This window comes from Photinus pyralis, unplaced genomic scaffold (genome assembly GCF_008802855.1).
Source record: "Photinus pyralis isolate 1611_PpyrPB1 unplaced genomic scaffold, Ppyr1.3 Ppyr1.4_LG7, whole genome shotgun sequence".
NCBI lineage: Eukaryota > Metazoa > Arthropoda > Insecta > Coleoptera > Lampyridae > Photinus > Photinus pyralis.
The window spans coordinates 31,947,971-31,975,173 of record NW_022170738.1 but is presented as its reverse complement, the minus strand read 5'-3'; the positions used below and the strand labels follow the sequence as shown (position 1 = coordinate 31,975,173).

The 27,203-nt window shown below is 35.9% G+C and overlaps 1 protein-coding gene across 1 annotated transcript in view; it reads right to left on the bottom strand.

Moving 5' to 3' along the window:
• LOC116176180 overlaps nucleotides 1-27,203 on the bottom strand; it is a 44,480-nt gene that overhangs the window by 15,772 nt on the left and 1,505 nt on the right. Inside the window, exons 2-5 of the mRNA XM_031494658.1 lie at nucleotides 13,773-13,901; nucleotides 12,689-12,830; nucleotides 12,571-12,635; nucleotides 4,702-4,953 (exon numbers count right to left, since the gene is read on the bottom strand). Coding sequence (XP_031350518.1) covers nucleotides 4,702-4,953; nucleotides 12,571-12,635; nucleotides 12,689-12,830; nucleotides 13,773-13,857 — 544 coding nt within the window. The 5' untranslated portion in view covers nucleotides 13,858-13,901. The remainder of the gene's footprint in view (nucleotides 1-4,701; nucleotides 4,954-12,570; nucleotides 12,636-12,688; nucleotides 12,831-13,772; nucleotides 13,902-27,203) is intronic.

Below are 27,203 nucleotides of genomic sequence, written 5' to 3'. Positions count from 1 at the left end.
TATGCCCAAGAGGCAATGTTTTGGTTTAACATGGTCATCACTAGCGGATTAAACATGCACCACAAAGCAGAAATCCGGGATTACCTCTAAAAGCGTCGGTTACCCTATGTAAACGGGAGAAGTAAAATTGAAAACCGCGTTATAGGTTAACACAACTGTAGATGATGAGTAACGGGTAAATCAATTAGCCAAAACCCGAAGTCTCTAGGTGACCCAGAGCCCTAGATCTCGATGGTATATACAGACAGACAGACAGACGACGCAAAACGAGTACATAAGCGTTACCTGGGCTGAAGTAAGAATTTTTCATCTGTGGCATGTGAGATGGGAATTTCCTTAGATCAGTTTCGAGCATTCTGCCGGCTACTCCGAATTAGGTTTTCCTGCAGTTTTCCTAATTCGTAAGGTAAATACCGGAGTCGCATAGAACAACTTAAGACCGTATGCTAGAAGGCTGCACGATAATAGAAATTCACTATCGATTATCGATGTATCGATTATCAACCATAATAGCGATAATCGATTATCGAGGGTCCGTTAACTTGGCCCCCCCACTGAGAGAATTCATAGTCGTATTATTTTGAAATGAATGCGCTCGATATGCGCTCATATGCGCCACCGATAATAACTCTTGCGCCATTATCGTTTTTTAGAAATCCGAAAAAACATTTGGGGGGGGGGGCAAGTGAACGTAGCCCCCTCAGTACGTATTTTGTCGCTTGTAACTAGGTCACCTGATACATTTGGTTATGCGCTCAATTGCGCCACTTGAATTAAAGCTAGCGCCATTACGGTTAAGCCGTGACAAATTTTCAAAAAGTGGGGGGGCCAACTTAACGTTTTTAAAAGTTACTTTTTTTAACATCTTTTCATACGAAATTGTACTCTCAGGTATGCGCTGAAATGCGCCGTAAAAAGATATCTTTGCGCCATTATTGTTTTTTGGTTATCCTTAAATATATTTGGGGGGAGGGGGGGCAAGTGAACGGAATCCCCCATAACGCATTTTGCTACCGGTATTTGTGCAACTTGATACATCTGGTTATGAGCTCAATTGCGCCACTTGAACTAACGCTAGCGCCATTACGGTTAAGCCATAACAAATTTTTAAAAAGTGGAGGGTCTAACTTAGCGTTTTCAAAAGTTATTTCCGGAAGTGCGTCCATTTTGAAAATATTTTACATCGATTCGGCCTTCGGAGTAACTCCTAAATACAAATTTTTAAAAACCTACCTATTTTACTTTCTCAGAATCGTTTAACTAAAGCTCCCAAAAAAACACCCTGTATAGTGTTTCTGAAACACTATAATGGCGCCAAGATTTTTGTTTACGGCGCATTTTAGCGCATGATGAAAGGTACTATGTAGTAGAAAAAACATGTTAAAAAACGTAACTTTTAAAAACGTTAAGTTGGCCCCCCCACTTTTTGAAAATTTGTCACGGCTTAACCGTAATGGCGCTAGCTTTAATTCAAGTGGCGCATATGAGCGCATAACCAAATGTATCAGGTGACCTAGTTACAAGGAACAAAATACGTACGGGGGGGGGGGCTACGTTCACTTGGCCCCCCCCCAAATGTTTTTTCGGATTTCTAAAAAACGATAATGGCGCAAGAGATATTATCGGTGGCGCATATGAGCGCATACCGAGCGCATTCATTTCAAAATATTACGACTATCAAATCTCTCAGTGGGGGGGGGGGCAAGTTAACGGACCCGATTATCGATATTATCGGATATTGACGTTATCGATTATCGATATTGTCTATTATCGATAATTTTTTATTATCAATAATCCAGCTTTATCGATATTATCGATAATTATTTATATATCGACAACTTTTCGCAGCGGCATCTTTAAAAAGCATTATGCGGGTCACTCTGTAATTAAGCGAGATCCTGTTGACGGCTCAGCACAAGAGGGCCAATAAATAAATCAAAATAATTAAATGTAACCAAATTTTAACAGTCCAATTTCGATAACAGATTTAATGTGTTACTTCAAAGAAAAAAATAAATCTGAAATCATTGTCAAAGTAAAAACGTTTGATGTAGGTTACTTTTAGTTTTTACTTGCAACAGTGGCGAAATTTTCAAGAAATAAAAAAAGATCAGAATTATTTAAAATAAAACTTTGACGGATAAGGAGAAAAGCCGCCTTGAGGCGAAATATAGAGACCAAATTATCATTTCAGAATCAAGGAAAGCACCTACTGTTAATCAAAAGGGGATTGGTGGCAAAATTACGCACAATAACTGGCATTCCACTGAAAGGAAAGGAGGCGAACAGGGAAAAAGACGTCGAATTGTGGAGGCAGCTGGAAAAATAAACTTGGAGGACATCCGCTTCAGAGTGTTCAAAACCGTTGACAACTTCTTGGGGGGTGCGCGGTACTCTGGTATCCAGAGAAGCTGCTTCTTCTACTTCACGTTTTGATTTTGACCCACAAACTAAAGATCCTTGGAGCTTTGGAAAAAGAAATGCTTCACTCTGGCTCATGCGAGCATAGTAGCAGTGCGCCCTTTTATCCACCATCATGACTGCTGTTTCCGTGTTTATCTACCCAAAGTGCTTCTTCATTTTCTACCTTTAATGGGCTTTACATCGTCTTACGAAGAAATCAAGCTGCAAGCTGTGACTCCCCGGAAGCTGTAGCCACTGAGCCTACAGCAGCCCACCTGGAGGTGTCTTCAGCAGTCACAGTTTTTGCTGATTCTGGTATGGTAGACCGACCGCTCAAAGTAGGTCTGAAAACAATTACAATAGCGGCCATATGCATCAGCTCAAAAGGTGTCGCACCCTGGCCCGATGACATCCTTGGTTATATGGAAAAAACTACCACCACCATCCATACCTGGGTGGAATGGTTTTATGTAGTTTGGAACCAGTGGTGAAAAGTACGGATGCTCCATCCAGTGAATGTAATACGGTATATACATCTATTTATCTGCTCTTAAACAGTGGTTGGTTAAACAGAAAACTTGCATAGTGAATTTTGACCAGCCATTGTACTGGATAAAAGGAAGTGGAGGGAAATTTGACGAAAAATTGAAGGATACATGATGGCGAACTCGAGGAAAATGTAAAGAGGAAACTTAATGGTACTTTGAAAGGAATTGAATGCGAATTTGAGCCTAATAGTAACTTGAGAGAGAAGTTCAGGGGATGTCTGAAGAGAACTTGAAACTGAGCTAAGGAAAAGTTAAAGAAAATGGACGGGGAAGCTTTAACAGGAGCAAAGAGTGATACGAACTTAAAGGGCGTTGTAGAGAGGAACTTGACGTAGAAATTTGAGAAACTGAAAGCCCCTTCAAGATGCTTATGAAAAAATTGAAAAATACCAGCGGGGAACATGAAAGAAGTGTTATAGTTTTGGAGGTACATAAGGAGAACTTGAAATGAGTTTAAAGGAAACATAACATGAAAGGAATTTGATATAAACTGAGACTGAGAAAATTGATGGGAACTAAAAGCTTTCGAAAGGCATTTCGGGTAAGTTATATTTAAAGAGAAAATTAAGCAGAGGTGAAGAAAAACAAAAGATAAAGAGAGCAAATCAGGTCTCTGGTCTTGAGTAAACTCGGGAACACAGGTACAGGAATAAGTCTCTGGTGAAGTATAAATCCATACAAAGTAAAAATAAGTAAACTTTTAAGGTAAGCTTTGGCACCATATAACAATCGACCATGTTTGTTACAATTCTGTCAATAGAGATTAGCATTTCGTAGATATGTGGAGCCATAAATTAAATAAAGAATATATTCGAATAGGGTACTGTATTCAGTTTCTCTATCAAATCAAACCTACCTTCATACAGTAAATAAATTTAAATGAACGAAATGCCTCACTGACTTGTCATTGTCCTCATCTCAAATATCATTCTACACATCAATGCTAGTAATCAAACAAGAGTTCGTTTGACTAGAATACCGTGTGTGGATTTATGTATAAACCTGACTGAGTGTAATGAGCAAAATATTCCCCTAAACGCTCAATTGTAGGCAACGTGATAATAACAATGAAGCATGGTTATCGATTCATTAAAAACCGTAGTAATCTTTCATCGCCAATTAGTTAATCGCCATGTTACAACGGGTAAAGAATGGAGTTTTATTGAACGAATCCTTTCTAGGTGTTGCAGTAATTGTAAACCATTACTTGTTTAGTATCGTTAGTAAAACGAAGGGTTCCTTCATTGAATAAAAATAAATTTACTAAATTCAACACTTTAAATAAGAAACGCTCAAGAGGGTACTTAAATATGTCGTCGCATCTTTCAAAACCTTATCACAAAAGCAATAACGAATAAAAGGAATAAAGTTGTAGCAAATCCCTCAAAGAAGCCATAATGTAAATGCTCAAATCAAAAACGCGACGTTAAATATGTGCCGTAAAGTTTCCTGAAGCTGAAAAGCCTCGTACATTTAACAGAAGAATAGAGAAGGACGGGCCTCGAAAAACATAACGCAGAATAGCGTTAATGTAGTGCTTAGTGCCGTTTTATGCGTGAATTCTTAACTGACAAAGCGGTTTTCTTTTCTTTCAAATTTAGTTGTATATCATAGCTTTCTTCAATACAATACATTTAGATGATACGGTTAGATATTTTTAGAACAAGAATCTATTCCCGTTTTCAATTTCGTCTCTATGTCTATTGGGGCGCAAAGACGTGAATGTAAAAGGCAAAGTAAACGTACTTACCGGTGCTTTCCGATGAGTGAATATCGGGACATGCTTGATAGCTTAGTAGCAGTCGACTGTCTTCCGTACAAGTGTCAATACTGGAAACGGGCGATCTGCATTCTCCATCTCCTCTGTTGTATGTAAATGTAAACGGTCCACGAAAAGGGCAGGAAATGGGAGCTGCATTTTCACGAAACATTGAATATAATAGAGCATCGCCCGTGATCGAACTACAAAGTGTTAGAAGCGATTCCTTTCCGTAGCAGTAAGCTGAAAAATCATTTTATACATTTTTCCTAAACCTTTTTACATTGACAAGAGATGGTCACAAATTTTCCTATGGAAATCAAGACATCAGATTCCTTATTTATGTCTTTAGCAAGCATTCTCACTTCATTTTCTAATCAAATGGTAAGAAGCTTTGGAGGAATGTTAACAATTACTCTGGGGATTAACATTTAAACTTTAGAACGTACGAGTTTAATAATTGCTTGCCCTCTTTATCACTCTTATTTTTTCCCTCCACTTACGCTCTTCTTTCGTGAATGCCCTCCGCGGACGTACTCCATCACAACGCATCACGCGGGATAGGGACCTCAAGAAACGCCGAAACGGAATCCAATCAATTTTTTTAAACTTTGGTATACTACCTACTGGTAAAATCTCCGTAAATTTATAGTTGGTTTCTTTGTAATTTTTCTCAAGATTCTGTTACAAATCATAGCGTACCATTAACTTTATAAACCACTTGCTACTGTAAACCACCCTTATGGGACGATCTTAAACACTACCTTACATGCGTAAATTATCGAATTTGCAGCAAGGTGTTTACCTATGTCCGTCTTGCTTGTTCAGATATGACAGATGAGAGGCAGGAAAAGGGGACTATTGGGAGGTGATCTAATTCCTATACAGGGTCATTCTTGACGAGCGTCAGTTAGAAAGATATGGAAAACCTTTGAAAATTAAGCTGAACTGATAAGCCCTTTAAGGATTTTGGCACATGATGAATTGAACTAAAATATTTTCAAAACGGCGCCACTTCCGGAAATACCGGAAGTAGCCATCAACTTTGTTATTTTAAATAGGGACCCCCTATTTTTTCTACATTTTCGGATTCTACGTCGAATTTGGAGTACAACGATACCCCAAAGTTGACCCTTTGCTCCAAGGGCTTCGCCGATATTCAAGTTTTTGTGTCAAAAATTGAATTAGCAGGGATAACTTTAAAAATTTATTATTCGAAAACGGTGAGAGATATTGCAAAACAGTTTCCAATGCTTTATTAAGGAAAGATCGAATTTTCTTATGGTATGCGTAACCGTCTAAAAAAGTGAGACTACGTCACTTTTTCAAAGCTCTCAACTTTTAAACTTTTAAATATCCGTAACTCCATTTTTTCAAATGGTACCCCCCATTTTGTTCTTCACCCTTGTTTTCCTTTTTCCCAGACCTTTAATTTGATGCAAAATTTCAAAAGCTGCTTCAAACGGTTTCCGAGATATTCCATGTTTTAGTTACTTCTTTTGGCCAATTGATAAAAAAATTAAATCGCTTAATGTTATTCTTTTGTTTTTATTATGATAATGTTCAAACGTCAAATTTTCGCTGCTTGAACTTATACTTCTCGTCAATATAATGGCTCGTTTGGGTTACACTAATGAAGATTTTTTGAATTTAATATTAATACACGGTGAATGTAATCGAATAGCTGCTAGGAAAAGTAGCGAAAATTTGACGTTTAAACATTATCATAATAAAAACAAAAGAATAACATCAAGCGATTTAATTTTTTTATCAACTTTCCACAAGAAGTAACTAAAACATGGAATATCTCGGAAACCGTTTGAAGCAGCTTTTGACATTTTGTATCAAATTAAAGGTCTGGGAAAAAGGAAAACAACGGTGAAGAACAAAATGGGGGGTGCCATTTAAAAAAATGGAGTTACCGAAATTTAAAAATTAAGAGCTTTGAAAAAGTGACGTACTCTCACTTTTTTAGACGATTTCGTATACCATAAGAAAATTCGATCTTTTTGTTAATAAACAATTGAAAACTGTTTTGCAATATCTCTCACCGTTTTCGAATAATAAATTTTTAAAATGACCCCTGCAAATTCAATTTTTGACATAAAAACTTGAATATCGACGAAGCCCTTGGAGCAAAGGGTCAACTATGGGGTATCGTTGTACTCCAAATTCGACGTAGAATCCGAAAATGTAGAAAAAATAGGGAGTCCCTATTTAAAATAAGAAAGTTGATGGCTACTTCCGGTATTTCCGGAAGTGGCGCCATTTTGAAAATATTTTAGTTCAATTCATCATGTGCCAAAACCTTTAAAGGACTTATCAGTTCAGCTTAATTTTCAAAGGTTTTCTATATCTTTCTAACTGACGCTCGTCAAGAATGACCCTGTATAGGGAATTTCCATGGGGAAGGACAAACAAGAGTGGACATCAAGAGACAAATAATGCAACAAGGAGGGAGGGAATATAATTGCTATTAGAAGTAGGTAGCGGAAAAGATGGAGAATAATAAACGAAATCATGTAGGGTTCTGTAGAGAGACAAAGACAATACACATATATAGGGAAATATGGCGGTTGGTAATAGACATCATAGTAAACGAAATGCGAATTGAAGAAATTAAAGAATCTATGATAGGAACCCCGAGGGAAACGTACTATATAACGTTACAACGACGAAGAAAGGAACGAAAGGAACTGTAGAGAATTACAGACGAATAGTGAACAAATGGGAAAAATAATGTTAGTACACAGAAGAAGCGTGAAAAAGATGAAGGAAAACTAGAAATGCAATATTATAGAAATAGGTAAAAAAGAGGAAGCAGGGGAGATATCAAAAGAAGACGTGCTGCAACAAAGAAAAAGAGTCAAAAGAGAACAGAAAGTAGAGACTGAAGACCTGAAAATGAATCATGGAAGTGTTGAAAAGGGTAATAGTGAAATATGGTAAGGAAGAGAACTACCAGAGATGGGAACAATAGACTGTATAATGTACTCCATAGACGGTAACCGCATAAAAAATGGAATTCAACAGACATAAAATATTAACACAGCATCAAAAAGGAATTTTAGTAGGAACAAAGACTCCAGGCATATGACGGACGACACAGTAATATTGACAAAAATAGAAAAATATGAAGGAAATAATAAAAAGGATAGAGACATTGGCAAAACAAAAGTCAAATATCCGAGATCTCACATGCGCAGAAACTGTGGAGCAATCGCACGATAAGGAAATCATAGGGTAAAGAAGTTGTCGTGATGAGATAAGCGTGGGCAATAGGAAAAAAGAAATGCAAAAGTGAATAAAAAATACACATTTCAGGCGATGGTAAGCGGGGTATGGAACGGAGATGTGGTGATGGTAGGAATGCAAGGTGGGTATTCGACTTGAACAGAAGAACACCAAACTACATAGCCGAAGAGACACAAAATGAAGAAAATAAGAATAGAAACAGGATGAAGGACGGTAGAATAGAGGAAAGAAGACAACAAGAATGAACATGTAACAACTGTTACAATTATTTTAAGATGGATTCTCAATAAACAAAGAAAAGTGGTCAATAACAGCACTTACCTTGGGTCTGCTTTTGGTTCTCAGTTACAATAATAATATGCCTCGACTAATATTTAACTCAGGATTGAGATGCTCTTTTTCTACAGGACTTCTGGGTGTTTTACAATTCACTGCTTCGATAGAGAAAACAAAATATAATGCAAAATGACAATACCGGTATAATTTTCTTCAATGCTTTTTAAATCAATTTCTAGTTCTAACTTATTGCTTCCCTAAACAAAACAACTAAATATTATTTCTACCTCACTTAAGCTAAACAATCCAATACTCTTCATACAAATGAAACCTATTTAATTTAAACATCAGAAACGCAGAAAATGTTTTTTGTTTCTTTTATTCGCCCGAAATGAATGTCGAACTCGCGAATACACAAATAAAATTTGTTAAGTACTTATCTCTTTTTACGTCGCCCTCAATGTAAGCTCGTTGTCGCCTGCCTGGGTTGACTCCTAGTGCGGCTCAGACTCCTTGAATTTCGTCGATGTCGGTGACCTCCAAATAGATTGGTTCGAATATCGATTCCTCCTCGATCTTCTTCAGGTGAAAACAAACGCCGGCAAATAAACAAATCGCTGGCCCAAAACGGTAAAAACAAATCGCTGGCCCAAAACGGCAAAAACAAATCGCTGGCCCAAAACGGTAAAAACAAATCGCTGGCAAAAGGTGAAACTGGTTTCCCAACAGGGAATTACAAACTTCGTTCACGTGGAAAGTTTTCTCGCTCTGGATGGCGTTGAACTCGCATATGATTGCGTCACTATTGCACAATATTTATTATCAGTTATTCGCGTGTAAAGGTAACGAATTTTATACTACAAAATGTAGAGCACTTTCACTGCCTCCCTACGTAAAAATCTTCACGCTAAAGATATTCTCTAGGACAAAAATGTTTAATTCAGTTTTACTACAACCGCCTTGACTTTTCTTAAGCGGCCATCGCTCTCTTCTCTTATACCAACTTACTCACTAAAAATGACTAAACTCCCCAGAACTTATGTACAGTATGTTCCCAACTTAATTTACTAACAAATATTTATACACAGTATGACAAAATGAACCAGCAGAAATGTCTGCGCTGTTACAAACACAAAAGGATATTGGTGCCAACAAAGAAATGTATTACGAAGTAAACGGATATGGGTGGGAAGAGATAGGGAGAAGGAGATAAAGAGGGGAAGTGTGGAAGAAGAAATATCAAAACCAAGAAACAAAAAATATTAGGAGGTATTACGCAGTAGGAGTCGACATATTAGGTAAGTGCAAGGACGTAAGAATATAAAAATAATAGTGGGTTTCAGATTTGGAAATTAGAAAAAAGAAACCTGGTAAATATCTCCTTAATTTTATATGGTGTACATTCCCCCATGGAATATTTGCCACAAAATAAATCTTGCCTTCTGTAAAAATTCGCCTTTCGAAAATTCAATGCTGAAATGTCTCTAGCCAAACACTCGCTTCCGGTAAAGTCTACGCCAGAATATTTATCTCCAGAAACTTACTCTGAATTTTTTTGCTTTCTCCGTTCAAATAGGGGATTTGAATTTGTTTTTATTTACTATAGTACTTAAATATTCGTGTACATTAATTTATACTACATACATAAAACAAAAGGTATGGTGCTTCGTTGGAATTGTAATTATTCACTTTAATGTAATTGCTTTCAGGTGCTTGTAATTGCAGGTAGGTAACTTTTGAATTTGTTCGTTATTTGTTTGTTTCATTTTAAATGTTGGAGTTGTTTCAGATTGCTCAGGTGTTTTTGAATGTCTTTAGCTGTTTCGTCCGTACAGAGGTAAATGACAAAGTCTTAAAGTTACTTAGCGGCATTCATCTCGAAATACAACTTTAGTCTAAGGGCCTTTAGATCGCTTCTGAACTGGAGAAGGTCCGGCTAATTAACAATTTATTTCATGCACTTTATGTGAGAGACTTAGGAATGTTATTTTTCACAAATTCTTCTTTCTTTGAAATCTATTTGAGCTTGGCCACTCTTTGGCTTATCAAATGTTCCATTAGATTGACGTCAGATTTAAATTATTCAAAGTCAAGAGTTTTATGACTTCCTCCGATTGTTATTTTTAGCTAAAAAAGAGCCAATAACGGAAAAAATAAAAAAATAAGCAGCTGAACTGGTTCGCGCATATAGTAAGAATGGAACTAGACAGACTTACAAGCAGAATAATAGAGATGGGAAAACCAAGGAAGACACAAAACAAACAGGTTTCCGTTGTAATTGGTCATGAACCAGTTTATTGCAATTAGGAAGAAGCTAGAGTGTACTCGCTAGTGATTGAGGGTTAGGGTAATAACTTTTGGTAGCTTCTACACTGAAATGGACGCTACAAAAGCAATCTGATATATCTTTATTAGGATCCGGTTGTGTTGAACCTTCAACTGAAGCTGTTGGCGTTGCCGAAGAGATTACTCAAACCGCTCAACCTGATCAAGAACAAGGATCAGTTCAGCTATCCTAGTTACCCGGATTCAGCAGTCATCATATTTGTGTGTGTTGATATTCCTAATACTACAAACGACGCCCCTTAATCATCTGGCATCGGATATAAGTTATACAGGATGCAAAGTGCCCCACATCCACGTTCTGATACAATGAAAGAACTTGGAAGCTGTTTTATCGATATTTGGTCGATGACATCGTTCCATAATCTTCGAACTGTAAGTGGAGACTGTGGAATTATATTATATCTTTTCTTACGCTCTCAAAAATGGTAATCTACGTCTAAGTAGGTCGTAGTTTATGTTCAGTGTGAAAATTGAAGTCTGTTGTGCCCCGATCAATCGACTTTTCGAGTTCGCCACAGACCAAAATCACATCGGCCCCTGTCCTTAAAAAGAGCTAGAGGATCACGGGATTAACCTTAGACTCCCTGCAATTACGAATTCAAACGTTCCTATCAGCGTCTCCAGGCCCTGTTCTTGGTGAAAATGCGAAATTCCAAATAGATTTCTACAACAATATCCTCTGATTGATGTAACACGGAAATCCATTTGTTAACTTGGAGGACGAGCTCGTTAACCTTCATGTTAACGATAACGATATTCCATTTAATTTAGACCGAAAGTGAAGAATATAAAAAAAATTGCAGCTCAAGTTCTATATTGACAACATGCTCAAATCAGGAATGTCCATTTCCGCTCAGATAGCTACCCAAGTCGAATTTTTCGTTCACGAAACGCATTCATTTCCGACTTCCATTGCCGATTGCGTTCGAGATAAGAGGGTCACCTCAATATCTCTTTTAATTGGCGAGATACGAAAAATTTGTGACATTACGATCTATCTGATTGCAAATTGAAACTTCCAGCATCACTTCCGGTTTAACTGGAAATCGTATTTTCTCAAAGTGAAAAATCGCTATTGGCTGCACTTTGTCGTTCGTCCGTCCGTCCGTCACACGTACTCCTTCGACTGAACTGATTTGGGCGGTATGGGGTTTTGCGCATGCGCAGTGTCAAAAGTTTGATTTAACGCATGCGCAGTGCTAAATGTTTTATCTATGAAGATATTAAATGAAACTTTACATGTGAACACTACGAACATAAGTGAAACTAACGATGTTTTCAAAATATTGTTTTGCGCATGCGCAGTGCCAAGTTTCTTATTTACAAAAGCATTTATATGAAATTTGATACATAGGCACTTGGAATAAAAGCAAAACTAACACCACTTTCAGAATTTGGTCCTGCGCGTGCTTAATGCCCACTTTTTTATTTAGGAAAGCATTTAATTAAATCGTTTTATATTTGTATACGCTCCACAAAAAAACAACCTCACCGTTGTGCGCTATTCAAACTTGTCACAGTGATTACTTTTAGGTTAAATTCTAAGACTCAATAAGAGTAAATAAGTGATAATCCGTAGCAGGAACAGTAAAAAACACCCGTACTGGATATTTCTATACAATCATATAGCATTTTAGCCGAATTTTTTGTAATGTAATTCATGTCGAGGGATTAATATAAAAGCGGAATTATTCCATATGCAAATTCTATATGGCAAGAGATCACAGGGGAATTGAATATCGGATTTAGGTATATGCGATCTCGCCTAAAGACTACAGACTTGCAGATTGCGCTCGGTAGTTCCAATGCATTAGAAACACTTTATACTATTTTATTGGATCGAAACTTCAATCATAGTTACAATAGACATTCAGGCATGTTATCACTCTTGCGCGCAACGATTGCATCAAAAGCTTTGAATTTGTGACCAACTCTTTTTTTAGCATCCCATTTTTATGTAACAATCGCAGGGCATTAACTTACTTTCTTTGTATTGTAGCACATTTTCGTGTTTTTCGTGAATCACAACGCAGCGATAACAACTTTTTCTGTAAAAAGAAACGTGGCGATTATAATGTAATTACAGAAGGGATTTACATACTCGTCGACTACTAGAAATTTATCTCCCTCCGACGCGATGCATCTTCCCTTACTGCTAAGCCTTGGTCCTTCAATTATTATTGGCTGTCGAACCCCCGATTGAAACCACGTTCCTTCCCATCGCTCGGGGAAAAAGCAAACTCCTGAAAAAGCAGACACAAATGGAAGTCCGTAAGCAGATTTATATTTGTACGGTATCAGTGAAAATCGAGGAAACTGAAGAAAAGGATTGAACGCTTCTGCAAGTTAAGCAGTTTCAATTTTCATAATTCATGAAAATCCCGTACGTAAGCAGATGCTAATTAAAAAAAACAAATCGAGGGTTTACCGAAACGCTTTTCTGGTTTTGTTGTGCAAATAAACCGGACAAACACAATTTCTTTGTACGGCTGTTGTTGAATCAAAATGATTGATATCCCAAGTAAAATACAAACGCAGGCAAACTGTTTTAAATTTTTGAGGCACTAAATTTAACAAGACCACTAATAAATCAAAAACCCGTTTGTATTTCATTTCGTTCGCCGACTTTTAATTTAATTATGTCATTAGATTTCCATTAGATATATCAAAATACAACCGGGAAATATCTAATTACGCCCTGTCCCTCGTTGTAAGGGTAGCGAAAGCTTTTAAAATCCATTCAAGTCGCACGTACCATCGATTGACGCACATTATGTAGATCATATCTATTGTGGTTTCGCTTGTGTTAGCTTTTCGTGAGATAAAGATGGGATTATGTACATTTTGGGGAAATATAAGTAAAAATGCAAATACAAAGAATTTGGAAGGGTCACCGTAAAAGGATTGAGGTTATTACATTATCCATTGAGTCGTATGTGATTCGGATTTTACAATTGTATCGCTTTTTTTCAGACAAATGCAATTACGGTACAATACGAAAAAGGTAATTTCTCGTTTTCTCGTTAAAACGGAAATAGAGAAAAAACTGTTACTTCGCAAAAACAGTCCCATTTGTAAAAGTGTTATTCCGTTTTTAAAATGGGGAAGCCGCCGTTCGTCGCTTCGCTTTAACAAGCGTTTTTGCGCTACTACAAGAGCAAATCGATCATTTAATACGAACTTACCTTCTTGTTTGAATGTTGCGGTGTCGTGAAAGAGGCAAATGATGAACAGAACAAAATTGTATAAAAAGCTCCATCGGACATCCATCCTGGGTTTAGTATTGCTTGAGGTTACATTGTAGCGTTACGCTCCTGAAACAAGCAAAAAATTGCTTTAATAAAGGAAATTACTAGAGAGCATATTTTATTAAGTTTGTTTTGCTGAGAGTTTGAAGATATACTGCCAAGAAGCGAGTAATTTGTTCTTTTATAGCATCCATTTAAATTGTACCTACACTTCTATTGCATTTTTCTTTTTGCGATTTCTATAACATTGTACGCTTTAATCCTGTACAAAAATTAAAAAGTGTCGCCAAAAGCATTCATTACATGTAAATATTAGTAGATATCTCTACTTGCAAAGCTATTTCTTTTAATGCATTGTGACATCAAACAATTTTTATATGCTCGTGAAACAAGCCATAAACCTTCGTTTTACTCTCAGTTGTATACGAGCTGCATTTGTTTAAAAAACTGCCTTTACTTACACAACGGTAACAAGACCATTGCATCTTTTACGACATAGTTTTCTGACTAGCGAATAAACTTGGCAATTCAAAAATTGCTTGCAACTTCGGTGGCACTTTATAAGGAAATCCCTAAAATTTGCAGAAAAAATCTTGCTAGACTAAATGTGTAAATTGACATTTGAAGAAAAAACTATAAATTCGACGAACAAGGTGTACGTACACCCCCAATGGACATCTAGAAAAGCTTAGTAAATTTTACCAATTTCATTTAAAGGTAACTTACAGTTAGTTTTCATCATAACTATATTCACAATCGGCTCCGAGAGAGCGATCTGTCAAATTGAAATAAAACTAAGAGTAGCTGGTGTTCTTGTCTCTTCTTGCACAGCACAAAAAACAAGAAATTATCTTATTTTCTTACGTAGAAATTTTTGCCCTGTTTAATGTTAATAGGAAAAGTTTATATTACAGAAGGTTTTCGGAATCTTTTATATATATAATATATGTGTTATTACACCTTTTAAATTTGTTTGTAAGAGCGTATTGTTTATTTAAACCTATTTGTTTAATTGGAAATGTGAAATTGCGTGTTAAAATGTAGAAACATCTGGTGACCTGTGATAAGAATTTTTATCAGGCGATAGTTGATTTCAACCAAAATGCACATCTGGCGCAGATAAAACAAACCCCCTACGCGGTTCTAAAAAAGTGACGGGCAGACGGACAGACGGACACCATCGACTTTCCTATAAACCCCTAAACCATTTAGTGCACCGAAAATTTTCTACATCGTCATCAACAAACCAGTTCAACATCAAGTTTGTATTAAAGCAAAGCGAAGTTCTGAAGCAAACCCCGACCCCAGATTTTAGAAAAACAAAAACTGTAAGTCATTTTAAGATTTCCTTATTTTTAATTATCGACCGTCTGAGTACGGAGTACCATGTAAAAAACAAGCTTTGTAAGCATCTCTTTATTTTAGGAATTTTTTTCTTATTTCTATTTAATATATTTCGGAATGAATTTTTGTCTTTGTTAATCAATTAATTGTGTGTTTATACGAATCCATTGTACGACTCGCATGGGATCTTTATGTCAGATTGTTCTCTTCGAACCAAGGATTTAATTCAGGGGTTGATAAAATTTGCTTAATAAATTATTTTGAATTTCGGAAGTCGACAAAACCCAAGAAAGTAAAGCATTTAACGTGAAGTCCGCGGGTTTTTTAACTTAACAGAGTTGACGTTATAAGTCTGGTTTGGAATAATCTCGAAAAATGATCTACGGTGAAATACAGATTCCTTCTTTTATAGGGGAGGAGGAACACAAACAAGAGAGGGGATATAAGATAAGATTTCAATTTCAATAAATGGGACGTCAGAAGGTGACATCTAACGTAGGGATTTTCGGATTCTCCATTAAAATTTTAAATTTTCATTCATCATCGCTTATTTCACAACATTCAAACTGCAACCAAAGTTGCAAACATCTTGCAATTAATTTCTATTTTATTTTATTTTTAAGTGGCTGGAGCTGCCAATCCAACTCACTAATAACTTACAAACATCCATTCCCGAACCCGGATTCGAACCAAGGACCCTCAATACCGCAGATGAGCATTCACTCCACTGCGCCACTGAACCGGCCACTTATTCAGGACAAAAATTATTGCGTTTCGTTATTACATAAAAATTCTCCCTCGTAATTACCTCGCTTTTCTTGCAAGTCAAATGTATAAAAACTCATTTCTACAAATTTTAGTTAAGGGAGAATCCTAATTATCGCACGATGTTTCCAACATTTCATGTTTTAATCAAGAATTATTTAACGTGAAGGTGTACCTTTGTCGTTATGTAACTGACGATATTGTTTATCATAAAAGACACTCATTTAATTAAGTTTGTAAAGTTGCAGCATAACGCAGCGTAACTCAAACTTCATTTATTTGTCTTATTAAAGTCAGCTTATGTTAGCTTACCCAGTTTACTGTATGTACAAAGTAAGTTTTGAATTTTGCAAATTCTTAGATGCAAAATCGTTTTTCGAACATTCTAATCAGCTTAAAAGTTTAGAACGTTTGTTAGCAGCAACGTTGTTGTTTGAGTACTCATAGCTCGTATTATTAAGACAGCGTCGATGAAAAGTTAATGTTTAACTTTACGCTATGAAGTGCTACAAATTGTTGGCGATATTTCATATTTAAATTGATGTAATATCGTATTTCCATTTCCAGATATTCCTTTCTTATTTTTCTGGAGTGTCACTTCTCGCAATAAGCGTTCATGCATTTCACCGCTACGCCATTTACTTTTTCATATTGCTTCTCATTTTTTGAATGATTGATATTGGTGCTATTTGGCAACATCACTATGCTTAGCGAGACGCAAGAATTTTGCATCATCTACATTTATTGCAAATGCGAATGGCACTCCATGGTGGAAGCTCTTACCGTTCATTGTTTCTAAAGTGTAAACTTTCCAACTTGGACGGTTGATGCAATTTATATAACAATGGGTAAGGTGTTTGTTACTCGAAAATTCATCTGTAACTGTACAAGGATCTCACGCCTCGAATTCATTTGTCAAGGGTTTCAATTCGTTCAAGTAGAAAGCCGAGCTATTTCCATTTTTCAAATTATATAACTAGTTTTCGTTTTGATAAATAATCGGTAAATTGGTGTAGGTAAATCGTTCTCTGATTGTGATTTGGATTGACACTCCTAACTTATCTGATCATAATACAGACGGGAGAAAGAAATGGAAACTAAACGCTAAACTTAATAGAAACAAATTGGAGTTACCTATACATACTACTAAATGAAAATTTCAATAAACGCTAACGGTGAAATTTAAATAGAAAAATTGATCTAAGCGTATAATGTGAAATTGCGCCCAGTTTTTCCTTTTAACAAACCCAGCCCCAACAGCAACTTCAGCTTATTCATATATTTCTGCCTAGATTCACGTTTACAACATTCGATGTTGAAATTATTCCCCAACTTGCCTAAATATCCCATCTGTTATGTTTAATAAACCCTTTCTTTCATCTGTTTATTAAATTTTCACCCTTTTTTGTTTCATTTTCATAATTTTCTTTTACTTCATTCTTTTTCTTCAATCCCGATTCTTGATTATCCCTAGCTTTCCCTTTCGCCCATTCCTATTTTTTCAGTTTTCATTTAAACGTTACTTTGTGAGTATATTGTCTAATACCAACTAGTGAAAAATTATATGACTTCGTCAACTATATCAAGTAGGTAACGTAAATTAATTATCCACAAAAAGAAAAGAATAAACGATATTTATAAATATTATACACTATATTTGTAATAAGAAAATACGTAAACGTATTCTGTAGGGGTTAAATTTTTAACGGTTACAGATAATATACTGAAACTGTTATTTGAAACCTTTTTGTGTTCCCAAAAAATGAAACGATCAGCACACGCAAATTGAAAAAAATATGGACCTTAATTTTTTATTGGGTTTTATTCTTCGAAATGAGAACATATTGCGTCATATGAAGCTAGCACTGAATTAATCTCATCCACCGCGTCATTCGTGGATTAATAAGATGGCGGGTTCAATGCTATATTTTATTTTATGCCTCTTTTGTTTTGGGCCCTCGACAGGTTTTCGCCCAATTACAAAGTGACCCGCATAATGCTTTTTTACAGGTGCCTCTGCACATCATCCACGTACTGCGTAGGTAGTAGTAATATCCCGTATTTCATCCATAAGAAAGAACGATGAGAAACAATTAAGAAAAACTGCGAGGGAAGTTAAACTTGAAGGCTGAGTGAAGATAAAAGTTGAGCGTTGAGTATTGAGTGAAAGTAAACGCCCTAAAAAACACACGTAATGAAAAAAATGCTGCGTGATTATGTAACATACCTGGTATTGTTTAAATGCAAAATATAGATCCGTAAAAACCATTCAATGGAGCATACATCAGAAGGAAGAGAGAGAGAAACCACTCCAAATATAATTATGGGAAAGCCAAAACACTAATCCCACTTCAGGTAGACGTGAAGTCAGAAAAGTAGTGGCGTAACAAAAGAAAACATTTGCATCTAACCAATGCGAAAGTAGAACGAATGACCAAATTAAAGGAGAAGGGACAGCCTTAACTGCAGACAGGTACTAGAAACAAGACAAAGAAGTATCGTATAAGAAATCTATAATACTAGGATAGCCTCTAACGGCAAAACAAAGAACTATAGGTAATAAGAAATCTATACTAAAATAGTAACAAATTGAATACATGAATTAACATACATCTAAAACTAGTGGATTACAATTTACAAAGAAGGTACATAGCGTAAGATTATCAAACGCTATGATCTGTTAAGTCTATACAGGGCGTAACAATTGAGTAAGTATATAAGAAAGAGAGGACCAAAAATGCCTTTTTCGAGAGCTACATCAAAAGTCCCAACATTTATAAAACTTCTTCAAAAATTCTCAAGATCGCGTGGACAAGAGGAATTCCGATCTGGAGGAGACTTGGTACCTGGATTTCTTTGAACACGAAAATTTGACATGGTTCAGGTTTCACACTATTCCCAAGAGCACAACAATCCAAATTGCTCTGCGTATGAAACAAGCACAAAGACAGCTCCAGGATTTTCCCATTGTGGAATGTGCTAATGCTGTACGCAACGAATCAATAGAATTTAAAAAGCAAAGCAGATTAGTAATCACGATTAAATTGGCTTTCAAATAATGTGCCATTTGCCATAGGATTCCATTTAAAATTTTAGGGGTTAAGCTCCCTACGTAGAGGGGTGAAAACTTGGGTTCGTGATTTGTATTCCAAAAGTTGTCCCCCTCGAATACAAAATTGACGTGTTCGAGGATTTTTCGAAATTTCTAAATTTCATGCCCTAAAAGCCCTCTGTATACTTCTCGTTGGGCCACTCTGTATGTGGGTAAACCCATTAGCTGCACAAGAATAAACTAATTTTTATCTTATTCCAAATAAAATTTAAAGTCCACAAAATAATGAATGCGTTGGAGTCTTAACACAGAGCAGTATTTACTTAAAGCCACACTTTTATCACATTCCTTACACTTGAAAAAAAATTTCTAACATTTGATAGCTAGTACGTTGTAACGAGGTTTGGTCGTCTGAAGATCCATTACTATTCACTTTAACAATATTAAAGGATATTTTACAGAAAATTGGGGTAAATCATTATTTAAAATTGTTTCTATAAAACTGACTGGCACTGGAGAAACCTAATTTTCATTTTACCCCCCGTATGTCCGTGCGCTTTGGTCATTTTCTAATGTTCAGGGCTATTAGGTACTCATCCTGTTGCTTTATATTGTAAAAACGAAACCACCATAAATAGTCCATTAAATTTTCAACGTGGCATTTATATGTTTACTTTGACCATTGTGATGAACTATATTGATAGGCAAACCAATTATTTTCCCTTATTTACAATTTTGATTAATGCGCAAACTAAAGCCCATTATTATTTTAGTCGCTACTCACATTACAAAAAAATATTGCTGCCCTAATTTTTGTATAGACGTTATGTTGGTATAGTACTATGAACGATTATTAGCATTAAGCACGCAACTCGCTTATTTAGCTATACCTACCATTGTTGCTTTGTCACATTTGTGTACTAAAATTTAGCCGTATTGTCAAGCACATAATAGAAATTCGGATTGCTTGTTAATGGTTTTTGGGAATGGGAATGAGGTGTATCTTTCGAACCAATGTTTGGTCAATACAGAAGTTAGGGGATTATAATCAAATTAATCATTTAATTACACTTAGTAGCACGAGACAGTAAGGGCACTGACATAACGGGAACCAATAGACTCCAACCAAAGTCAATTACAAAATTTTTTCAAGTCGACTCGTCGTATGACGAAATGGATAACAACTCGACAAAATTTGGAATTGGGAGAAGCTTGAGAAGAAACTATACTGTACTGGAAATGAAACTGCAATTAAAATGAAATTCAAAGAAGATTGACCCAATGACCACATTTGAGAAGAATTTGAGTGACTTTGGAAACTTGTAACGTTTTCTTGCCTTCAGGATTTAAACTAACATTTAAGTTACATTCATTTCAATATTTTTGACGCCATCTTCTCCTGTAAGTTTGTTGTAGTTGATAATGTTTTTACTTCGTAGATTCTTTTTCTGTTACCAGAGGTCGCGAAAAGTATCTTTTTCTCTAATTATCCTTTTTAAGGGATTTATTTGGCAGTTGTTATAATTTCCTGTTAAATCCTCATTTGTGGTAAGATATTTCTTTTAGGTTTTCTTTGTTTGGTTTTTCTTTTTTTCTCCTTGCTTTCTGCATTAAACATTACAATTATTACTATCCACGTCGACATGGAAAAAAGACTCCTATCCCTTTAACTTAACAGGTAATTTGGGCAACCTTATCAAAAAGTTTTCACTTAAGCGATAAACGCACGATAAACACAACAGTCAGACTTCTTCTTTAAATACATGATGTACCACTGAACTTAACTCGAAACAGACTACTCACTTTTATCACAACGACTTAAATATCGTGGGGTACACAACTAAATTTCTTCTATAACACTGTACAACTGGCGAGATGGATTGTCTTGCAATAATACTCTCAAATATGGCAACAACTGCCAATTACCAAGACGATAAGTGGTTACCAAAGTGCGATTATTAATGTCCATTACCAAAAAAGTCACGATTCACGTCCTTTTCTGCTGTTTAAAGCAAAGAGTAAATAAAAAATATAAATTAAAAATAAGTCCTCAGACCCTGGTGGGTATACAAAAAATCTGGCCTGAGCAAAGAACAATACATACACACAAATGATATTTAATTTTAAAGCAGTAAATAAACTGGGTAAGGTTACTACATGCACAGTACAGCTGATTACGTGTAAAGTATAACTTAATCTAATCTCATTTACATACAGAAAGATAAATTAACAAACTGAATTAACTGGCGTTAACATTGACGACAAAGGCAAAAGATAAATTAACGGCACTTTACATTTAATTGCACATTAGCAATTTTGCTATTTTATACAAACAATTTATTGCAATCAATCCGTGACGACGCGACGGTAGCAAAAAAAGACTACAAAAGCAGTTACCGACTACCTGCACTTTGGCAGCTGCTCTGATATTTTACACATTGCATTGCGGAACGTCTAATATTAAATATCATGCGCTAGATGAGTTACAGCTAAGCAGAACATATCAATCTGGATTGATCTCGTTTTAGCATTTAACAAGAGAACGGTACTTCATCGTTACACCCAAAAAATTACAATATCCATTTCAGACCAAAATATTCAAACTTACTTATCCCATTAATAACTGCGTTTCGGATTGCGATATAGGTAGGTACGAAAAAGATAGATAATGAATGGTATAACCTAAAAAAATCAAAAGACACATGTTAACCAAATATGGAATCCTATGAAAATAACGTTACCTCGAAAGGATACAACAATTTGCCATTCACGTAAATACGTTTAGATGTATATTTCAGACAATTTTAGCTTGATGCCTCTGGATTTCCAACCACACCTTTCGCAAAATAAGAACCTGCCATTTAAACGACAAAAGCATTCCCCGTTGTGCTGGATCCCATTTGGAATAACCAGTTGCCTTTCCATTCCGTTGTGAAGAGGAGTAATTCCTCCTCGTCAGTGCTAGAGTTGAGGTACTACGCGGCGTATTCTGTAGAGGACTACTTTAGGGCAGTTTTAAGTAAATCTAATCCAAATGGAAGAATTTCATTAAGAAACTTCCCCCTTCGTAGGATCGTACATGTAATAGAGGACATATCGGACTACGATAATTTAATTAGTAGATTTGTTGTGCTTTTAGATCGGGAAATTTAAAAGAGAACGTAACAAAAATAGGAAATAAGCGTTTTACGACAGCGGTTATATCCCGATTGTCTGTAATGGATCCACTTCCGTAATTGTAATACTAACGAAATTCGAGGTGCCTAAGTGCGAAAGTACTCGTTCGCCTTATACCATCAGTGTTACTGTAGGTGCTGAGCGTGCAGTGTGATTTCTGCATGTTTGTACGACCCTTGCTTCCAAGTGGAGTTGAATTACATACTCAACTCTTTTAGGTGTTAATCCTAAACGAATTGGTATCAACTGCGCAATGTATCGCACATCAGGAGAGTATGTGCTACAGACGACTACCTTTACTGGCGTATCCCGAACAAATAATTGTTCACTAGAAGTGGTCACGAAAATTAGTAAATTCACTAAGGAATAAACAGTTCATTAATTTAAAGTTATTTGCTGTTCGTTTAGTTTCACTTAATCTAATTCGGGTCGATATTTTGTTAATGCTGTAATGGCGAAGCCAGTTTTTTTCTGATGAACATTGATGTCAGAACAATATTACCATAAAATACTAGTGAGTGGTCAGGTGAAGTAGTCATCTATAGATAGATATGAGTCAAATTTAACGCTTTAGCTAATCATCCAAATAACGAAGCTGTTCCAAATTACAAACTGCTTCTCTATGACCGTTCATTGCACAAATGAATGTTTTATTAGTGGTAGGTAAGTAGGTCGAAAAGAACAGCCGTATAAATTCGTAACGTCACAGTACTTCGGTTAAAAAATAACCTCCACTGAATCGGCCACTTTCTTTTGCGAAAGTAATGTAGTTCGTTGGCATTCCACTGAATTGTATAATTTATAAGGTCAACAAGAGCATGTATTCAATAATTTACATTGCTTTGTTGTCGTATGGTATGTAGCGTAGGAAAATACGAAAGTCAGTGGGTATAAATTGAGCATACTTATTAGGGGTTTTGACACAGAGTCCTCGAAATACATTTATTTAGTCAAGGCCGGTGATTTCTTAATCGTAATTGTGCGCATCAAATTCGCCATCCCTTATTCAAGTACCATATTAATTTCGAATTTCGAATTTTCGAAACCAAAAACGCAACTGAATTATTTAATGTTGGATACAAAGAGAAAAATTTTTATCTTAATCATTTGAAAGGCCCAGTTTTTGTGATTAAGAACTAACTTGATACGTCTATTTATCGAGGACAATACTTCATTGTCCCGATGGGAATTGACCCTCCTATCTCCCGCAAACCGACAGTTTCCTGAAGTTTGCTACCGAACTTTCTCATTAAACTCTCGAATTATTATGGCTATTACATGGCATGCGTGTTCGACCTCATTTTTTGGCAAAAAAATTGTCGACTTTTCATTATTCCGAATAAAAATTGCAAACTTAACGCTTTCAACTTTATTTCATAATCGATCCTTGTCATCGTAAAAATGTCTTTTTGTGTTATTGCTATGAGCGAATATCTTCTACGTTTCCAAAGCTTTTTACTCAATTCAATAAATTTCTACGGCTATAATTTCGCAGTAAGCTACGCGAAACCAAATATCGCGCGAGGCCGTTTCGATTTTACATGAACTGTTATGCGACTTCTTATTCACATTGAAAACGCCCATAAAATAATAATCCATTTTATTTGAGCGAGTAATTTAATTAGAATGTCGGTCAGTGATGGCAAATAAATGTTATTCTTAGTTTAACGTGGGGGATAAATTCTTCCTTTTGTCTCGGTTATATGTCTTTTATATCTTATATATTGTTGTAACATTCTCTTACAAATAAAATACTGTTGGCCGGCAATTTATTTTTTGTAAGCAAACGTTGGCTATCAATTCGCGGGCTACTTTTCTAAAAGCTGCCCTCTTCAAGCCAATACAATAACGGACAAAGATAAATTTCACTTATACAGGACCACTTTGGTATAATCTTAAAGAAATACAGAACAAAGGAAACGACTGACAGGCACAATTATTTACAAACGCATGGTTGTAATGCACAATTTGAAAGCCCAATTCGACGGTCTCGCGCCGCTTTTAATGTGTAAATCTTTGCAACGCCTCACAAATTCTCCCTTACAGCCTTAATATTTCTTTACCCTTTCAAGGGTATCTGATTTTCTTATGACCCTTTAGCGTATCATTACCTCATTTCCTACCTGTCTACAAAATTAACATTATTAACGCATTATCACGTAACTTTGATGCCGTAGGATCGAAATATCCCTTCACATCAGATGCAAACAAAACACCCCGGATTTGTAAACTTCCCGTACCCCGGGCTAACATGGAACACCACTTTGGGTGCCTTCCGGTCCCGATTCTCCTTGACTGTCTCTCATCCAACCCCTTATAATTTTATGCTTGCCCTGGGCTATTTCGATTATATTCAAATTCGGCGAATGTGCAGCTAGAGTTTGGGTGTTGGCGAAAAGTAATCCGGTTTAAAATTCGCCTCCTATTTTTAGAGCGCCAATGAAGCGAAGGTGTTACCTGTGATAAAACCAAAATTGCTTTGGGGAATTTGGAAAATTAATCTAATTATGATTTACGGCGCGGGTTTTATCCACACATCTCTGAATTTTGTACACCGTCACCCGAAATTGCGTTTTATGTAGACTGGGAAGGACCTACTTCAAGTTAAAATTTATATCTCTGTTTAATGTTTCCTTGGGCCGCATTTACCTAAAAACAACGCATACGGTAGCCTTTTTCGCGCTTAATTATGTGCCTCGGTGTACTCCGACCATTAATTTAGGCAGTGATTAGTAAATGCCAGGGAAAGTAGGATTCGTGCGAACGCTTGATTTTAAAGCAAACAATTGATGAAGAAGGATTTAGTTGGCGGTCGTTATTTCAACATGCAACTAAGCGAGTTCGCTCTGTTAATTTATGATTATGTACGCTTCTGGAACGCGAACAAGAAAATCAATTTAGTCAGCCGTTAAGACTCTTGCAAACAATATACTGACCGACCTCAACAAACTATTCCATACATATTCATGGCTTTGTTTATTAAATTGCGGTCTTTTATATCCCTCAAAATGGAACGTAATTAATATGATGGAAAAGTTCCTATTAAAAAAAAGTGTCAACGACGTTTTTATAATGCGAAAGATAAAGCCCATCGCTAACTTTTCTATTCAGGAAATACATCCCACTAATGAGGTCGCATGCATAATCTACATTTTTACTGTATCAAGCTTTAAAACTTCAGAAGCGTTTTAGGGCATCTGAAAATTACTGGCATAAAAGCGTTCTAATATTAATAAACCCTTATTGTATCTACGATCAAATACCTATGATAGTTCCATTCTAACAACGAGAATCGAGATTTAGTATTAATGTCGCCCGTGAGTACCCGTCATTTCTGGCAAAATGTCAAAACCATCTTATTAAAATTTCATACGGCATTAACGCATTAATATTGATGTACCTACTATTTATCTTACCCCTAATTATTTGCGGCCGAAATTCATAACAGTCGTCAATTTGATCTACTCGCCACCAACTAACGCAAAATTACCACTCTAATCTTCCTGTTCGAACAACGCAACATTCCGCTTTATAAAACTGTGCCGTTTTAATTCTATGCTTTACTAAACTAAAATTGTAAATGCGGCTTTGAATTCACCTGCATTAACCCAAATTAAGTCTTTCGAGGTGGCGGCAGATAAAAGCGTAAGCGTTGCAAAATAAATTAATAAGCTTTTCATGCGCTGACAATAATTCACATTATCAAACGCATAAAAGCGGCACGAATTCTAAACCATTATAAATTTATGAAATGATCGAGCGTGATGTAGCAATTTTACGGTATTGGGGGGTAAGGGCCGCCTATTTAAAGCAACCACCCAAAGTCGGTTATAATAACATTTTCCTTTTAAAAGAATGCGGTTTTATAATTCTCTTCGGACATCTTATCGTTTTTATAATGAACACCTGTCAGGATAAGGGATGAGACTCCTTTTAATCATTTTCCTCAAGCTTTAAAATGTATAGCGCAATTAAATGAATGTCAGAAAATCACTATACCGTTTGATTACCTTCAAGTTTAAATTAAAGTAGCATTAAGATTATCGGGGGGCCATTGACTATGGTGTAAGCTTTAACATTAAACTAAGCTTATATTAGGATGGATCGTTTTATTATTAGGACAATATAATGCGAGAGGAACCACCTGCGTTCTTAATTTAAAGAATCTTTTGGAAATTTTCATTAGTTGTCAAGAGAACATTATAACCAACCTTCATAAACCTTTATGTATTAAAGAGGACATGATATACAAAAGTTCATGAAAGTATCTCCAACTATGTGTAGATAGCCATATATCCGACTGAATCCCTTAATTTAAGGAGGAAGCTTTTTAAAGCTTAAGGATCACAATGAACTTTGAAGATAGTTGATGGAGGGAGAGTCAAATTCCTCTCCTAAAGTACTCTTTTTGCGTTCGGTGTAGATGAAATATCTTTTGAACTTTTAAAGAAAAGCAAATTCAACTTAGGTGTCCTCTGTGGAGCTCCGAGACTTACCTTTTGGCAAAAGAAACTACATCAGTTCCCAATTCACGTTAGTTGTTGTGACGAAGGTCTGGTTCTGGTTGACGTTAATAGATTTTGGTGGGAATGTAAAGGTAAACTGAAGAATTACCTTCAAATTTGTATCGTTAAATTGAATAGTTGGCTTGTCAAATCAAACACCGAATTGCCGTAAGTTTTCAAATATAATGCTGTGTAATGTCGGTTTGGGACGTCGATATTTAGGTCCAGGCACTTGGGATGATATGCGGATTATTAACCAAATGCTCATTACAACTCATGTTAATCAATTTCGTCGGATTATTTACGAATAAACACAAAACGATTTTGAGTATCTGCTTTGTTTATTTCTTGCATTATAAAAGAAAGGGCATTTCTTAGAATTAAGGTTAAGAAAATTGTTTACTCAATTTCCGTTATCAATTTTATTTTGTTAATGCATTTGAGACAGCTCCGACTTGATTTATTGGATATTTAGTTTATTTTGTACAAGATTAATGTAATTGTCGCGAGATAAGGTGGTTTTTT